This window comes from Eurypyga helias, unplaced genomic scaffold (assembly GCF_000690775.1).
Source record: "Eurypyga helias isolate BGI_N326 unplaced genomic scaffold, ASM69077v1 scaffold36847, whole genome shotgun sequence".
NCBI lineage: Eukaryota > Metazoa > Chordata > Aves > Eurypygiformes > Eurypygidae > Eurypyga > Eurypyga helias.
In genome coordinates, this window is record NW_010263013.1 from 37,527 (window position 1) to 43,526 (window position 6,000).

General features: G+C 38.0%; 1 protein-coding gene across 1 annotated transcript in view; it reads left to right on the forward strand.

Moving 5' to 3' along the window:
• The window catches only part of LOC104512801 (cytospin-A), a gene marked incomplete at its 3' end in the record, with an annotated part of 28,418 nt that extends 22,899 nt beyond the window's left edge, over positions 1-5,519 (forward strand). Inside the window, exons 9-10 of the mRNA XM_010155912.1 lie at positions 3,486-3,576; positions 5,436-5,519. Coding sequence (XP_010154214.1) covers positions 3,486-3,576; positions 5,436-5,519 — 175 coding nt within the window. The remainder of the gene's footprint in view (positions 1-3,485; positions 3,577-5,435) is intronic.
• Positions 5,520-6,000: the final 481 nt, after the last annotated feature.

The window sequence follows — 6,000 nt, forward strand, 5'->3', positions numbered from 1 at the left end:
GCCACTATGTGAGTTGTCCTATCAGCTCCTGCCTTACAGAAGTCATCCAGGGTTTAAGATCTTGAGTAAAGGTGGAAGGGCTGATTTCTGTATGGGTGTAGCAGTGCTTATTATCATTAATCTCAGTTGCTTTTAAATGCTGTCACAGGGAAAACATTTACATGGGCACCTACTGAGAAATGGGCATAAACTTTGTTACTGTGAGAAGGTGGGTTGGTTGCAAAAGATTCTTCAAGTACAGATGCATCACCATGTGCCCTCTCCGAATTATGCGTATCACTTCATTTTGTGTTGGACTGTGTCATGCATTTCCTCAGTCTTGGGGAGGTTTTTCTTGCTTTGTTTGTTTTTCTTTAGGGTAATGTGTGTATGTATAAAGAGATACATTCTTGGTACGTTTTTGCAACTGAAAACAAACAAAGCAGCTCCTTTCTGGCTTCAGGTCCAAGCTTGCAGTGGAACATAGCTGTTATTTACCACAGCGCTTAGCAGTACTGCAGAACAATTTAGGAAGAGAGGTATGAAGAGAATGCTCTTCAGAATGTAAAAACCCTGCTGGGTTAGCCCAAAGCTTAACAGATCTGGTATGCCACCAAGAGTGACCAAAGCAGATGCTTAGGGAGGAGTAAGGACAGGGAAGCATACCTGCTGCTTTCCCTGGGTAGTTTCTTTTTCATAGCTGGAGGACTCTCTGCAGTAGATGAGCTTTCAGATACACCACTGATGTCCTGCTTTGCTTTGAACGTATAAGCTTTCAGGCTGCAAGGAATGCAGTCACAGACGTCCGTATCTTAACTACTTAATATGTGGAGAACTGTGTTTGTTTTGAAATTGCTGTGTTTAGGTGCATGGGCATAAGCTACTTTTTTTAAGTATATCTGAGGTGCCAAGTGATCAGGAATAGGTATCTGGTAGTGGTTGAAGGTCATGTTTGCTTCCATAGCTGACAACACATGGAAGGATGAAGAGTCAGAAGCAAAATATTTAGAGTTTTAGAAGTTAGTTAATTTTGCCATAGTTCTGCCTCAAATTTGGAGTGTCAGGTGTTCATCTTCTTTTTTTTGTCTCCCCTGTGTGTTGGTTCCTCTTGTGCAGTTGTTACTCATCTTATTAAAAAAAGATAAACCTGAGAAGAGTTGTAGCAGAAACTTTACCTTCAAATTAGGAATGGCTGTGAGAAAGTAACTATTGGTCTTAACATCTTTATCTGTTACAGTAATTGTTTTACACACACTACTACATAAAACATGTTGATTAACTCTGTGAACAATTTTCTTTATACACCCCATCAAAAGTGGTCCTTAAAGTTTCTAGCATTTTCTTCTGCTAGGCCTCAGTTTAGGATAAACAAGATGCAAAGTACCTGTAGTCATTTCTGTCCCATTAGCCGCCTCCCTGAAGGGCCTCAAAAGCATGCGATTCCTCCAAACTTGTGATGCTTCCGTTTACGTCTGAGAGGCTGGAACACTGGTGTAAGGGACAAATGGTGTTTAGCAGCTGAGTGAGTTTTAGAATGTATTTCTAGTTGAAGAAAAAGGGTGTTTATAAAGGGATCGGTAGGATCCATGTGTGTTTGCACCTCAGGTGTGTTTTGTAAGTGAAAATGAGGAATGGCTGATCAGCAAATTCAACAAAAGCTCAGTCAAGCAGAAAAGATTCTAACGCTTGTCAGGAAAAATTATTCTCCAGGAGAATTGTGCGCTATTACGTTACACAGATGTTGCCAAGTGGAGCTAGTTTTCCTCTAATTTGCTGTGTATTAGGTACTACGTTACTACTGGCAGTTGTAATAGCAAGGTACGTAACAAGGAACTAGCAGCAGGGAAGGTAAGCCCTGTCTGCAGTGTCAACAGGACCAGAAAGACAAACAGATCATCTTATAGGAAGGACCGGTACACAGCAAGTTATCAGTTGAGTAATACAGCCACTTTCTGACAATATCCGTAAAGGATGTTTGTTTTTAAGAGATATCCGGAAGCTGAGAAAGTGGTAAAAGGTGTATGGTTATCCAGCACCGTGCCTGCTCTGTACATACCTCTGTTTCCTGGCTGAGGTTGGGTACCGTGCTGTCTTTGTAACATCAATCCCAAAGCTACCCAAAATGAGAAAACAAGATGTTTCTCTTTTAACCCCATTATCTAACTCTATTATAGTGGCTTCATTTGTCGGGGAGGCTGAAGTTCTTCATGCTATGTTTTGGAGTTGGGTTGACTGTTGTTTTGTCCATTCGATTTCTAGCACGAAAGCGTAACTCTAGTTTGACTCTGTGACGAATAAGTAGCCCTGTAATCCTGCCTGTGCTACTGGATGCTGCGAAGAAGATACTGTAACTTTTTTTAATCACAATTTTGGATTTGTCTGTCTTGCCTACATGATTTGGCCCGAGAACCATCTGATCTTTATTATCTTACGCAGATAAGGCTCATTTAACCTTCTCATCTAATCTTGGGCCAGATGGAGAGCTGCAGGAGTTTTCAGGGTAAACATAATAGTGGACTGATTGTGATTAAACATAGGAGTCTAATAGAAAGGACAGGGTGAATAAAGAAGGTACTATAATTGGTGATAGGCTCTTTAGAGTGATTAATTTAAAACAACAATTGTGGATGGTCTTCCCTGAGTCTTCAGCAACTGCATATGCATTTCAGTAAGCGTACGGGTAATTATTGCATTGTACAGTTCAGTTGTGTGACATTAACGTGCTTATGTCAGTGCTATCCAGTGGGAAGCCTTGCGTTGCTAAATATTTTACTTAATACTTGAAAAAATCCATTTTGTAGCTAGTTTAGAGCAGAGCGGAAAATAAGGTGACCTTAGAAAGAAAAAAATACTTATATTTGTATTAAACCATGACAGTTACCTATGTGACAAATGGTTAACAGTGTTTCTTCAGCTGTTCACAGAGCATCTCAGTCAATAGGCAGGAACACAAGCTGTTCACATTCTGAATAAAAGTTCTTTTCAGTACGGTTTTTCTTAGCAGAGGGTAGTTCATCTCACTACACCAATACACCATTATCCTAGTTTTCCAAGAAGAGCCACAGGGCTGTAAAGGCATATGTTACTAACACAAATCAACACTAAAATCTTGGCTACATGTTAGAGGTTGTATCACTTTAAACAAACATATCAACTTTAACCAGAGCAGATCTGTACAAACAACATGTAACTCAGGTGAAAATTAATACAAATAACTGCAAGAGAATTCACAACCTTCGTTTGCAGCGTTGTTTGAGAAACAGGTTTAAGTCTGAAGCAGTGAAGGGTACAATATCGATGCACAGTGTGTGTGTATACATTCAGGTTGGCAAAAGCAACAGGTGAGGATGACGCGCCCTTCACGAAGTATTTTTGAAAGTTCTTTCATTTCGTTAGTTCTTTTACCTCGGTAATGATGTCATATCTGAGTTTTTAAAACTGATTCTGCAGTTCAGTATTTGTATGTTATCTTCAGATTGTTTGACACAAGTATCTTTCCATTTCAGAGGCATTCTATAAGTGGACCAATCTCAGCTTCGAAACCCCTGGCTACGCTGACAGACAAAAGACCAAGCTACGCTGAAATCCCTGTTCAAGGTGTTGATTAAGTTCATTTAAACTTTGTTTTTAGCAATGCTATTAATACTTTTTTCTTGTGTTTTATGTCATTGGGCATACAAAGTATTATCACAACATATGCTTTTAATTGCTATAATATTTTAATAGAATCATGGAATATTTCTGGTTCAAGTTACAGTTACTCATGTACATGGTGGTGTACTGTAATGATCTGGTTTTGACTTTTTTACAAACCCCATGATTGTATCCTGGTAACTCAGCGTTATTCTGACAGTTTTTAGTGTATGCATAAACTGAGGTCACTTGCAAAATCAAGGCAAGATGATTTCAGGGTTGTGTCTTGTAACCGTCTTCCAGATATTAAAAATACACACCTCTGGGTTTACATTATGTATTGTGTGTTTGGGTGGGGTGTTTTCCCCAAAATGAAGCAAGGATGATGCTTGGCATTGCACTGCATGTGAGTAAGAAAATGTAATCTTATTAAGTATTGAATCTTCAGGAGCCAGCTGAAAATACTGAATGGAATTAAACTGAGTGTTGATTTATCTGTTTCCCAATATTTCCCTGTCCTGTCAACTTTGTTTTGTCTCTCAAAACTGTTCACAATGTGCTCTTCCTGTGAGAATGAATGGCTATCATGTGTTGGGTGTAGCACTCTGATTTATGCCTGCTTTAGGGGTGGGTTTTTTTCATAGATGTTTCTCAAGATAATCCCCATATGACTCCAGGCTGAATATTTCCTCTAATTTGGTATTCCTGAGGTCTAATGCATTCTAAAGGGTTGGAGTTGGGTTTTTTTGTAGTACTTCATAATAGTCTGTATGTGCCAGATTTCCTTCTTGCTTTTGTTGAATGCATATTGAGGTTATTTGTACAATGCAGCTGGAGTTTAATTTTAGGAACTTGGGTATTTTTAGGAATATTGAAATGCCTTTCCAAGAAGATCGGTTAGGATTCTTTAATTGTTACAGAGTTCATGGGTAGCCATAGGCTTAAACACAAAAACAGTGGTATGCTTATATAGTTTTTCTGTTTTCATTATAGTCAGTTAATGTGGGAACAGGACTGCATTCCGATAGAGAATGTGCCAGACAGAATTCCTGTTCCAACTGTTTGTATTTTTAAAGTATCTTCATAGCAATGTGTGTTTCTTATGTCATGCTTTCACCTAATGAGTGAGATTTCACTTTTTTTAATCTGCATTCTTAATTTTCTTGGTTTTTTGTATTCAAATTACTGCCTTCTAAGTGTTTCTATGTAGGAGTATGTTAATCTTTTTTGTACAGTTGAAAGGTTTCATTTGAAGGAAGATTTCAATAATAGATTTGATGCTGCAGAAAATCAATTTTGTGGCAGTTTGATCTTACTCATTGACAGTAGATGGAACTAATCTTTCAAAAAAACATGCTTTTGACCCCACTGCATGGTAAAAAAAAAAAAGGCATGTTTTTATTTAAAAAATAAGAAACCCAACAAAACAAACTGGAAGGGGGGAGGAATCACATGAGGGACCATGCAGTCTGTTCTACCAACCACATACATTGTGAATGGCATATTGAATATTTTTGGCCATGTGCTAAATGGGGATTCCTTGCTCAGTCTTTTGGTTCAACAATTCATTTTTTATAGACCAGGACAAGTAGATTAGTAAGAGGCCCTAGGGAAAAAGGATTAAGAAGGTCTTGATGTATTCATAGTGAACCTTATTGGCAATGAGCAAATTTAGGCCTTCTTTCATACAGATAAATCAGTTGCACTCACTAAAACAGCTGAACTCAGGCTCTGGTAGACAATATTCATGACTCATACCTAAATGTCTTACATTTAAGTTGAATCTTTGTTATTTATGTTCTCTCTTCTTTTTCTTTGTCCAGAACATTTGCTGAGAACATCCTCTACCAGCAGGCCAGCGTCTCTGCCAAGAGTACCCGCTATGGAAAGTGCCAAATCTATTTCTGGTAATATCACGTTTTTTAGGTGATTAATAAAATAGGGAACTCTCATTTCAACGCTGTACTTACAGGTCTACTTTATGTTTTCAAGAGACAACTTTGGTCTTCTGACCATCAAGCTCTTGTAAAAAAACCTCTCTTATTTGGTTATTTAGAATAGCTTGTTTTTCAGTGTTCAAATTTTCTATTGAAATATTTGGAGAAAGAAACAAGTCCAGTGGTAAAATAATATTCCATTTTATTGCATCATGTGGAACTGAAGAGGTTCTTATTTTAATTGCTCATCTAGTGTCCTTATTGTTGCATACAGAGACTTGCACCAACATATCAGGTGGATGAGTACGAATCATGCATATAATGGGCAATGTCTATACTGTCTTCCTTAGTATTACAAGTAATTTTGGTGTGCAAGGTATATGTGAGGAAAGAAACTGTTTCTGTCTGTTAATTTTTACTGCTTTGATAGAATCACAGGATCACAGAATGG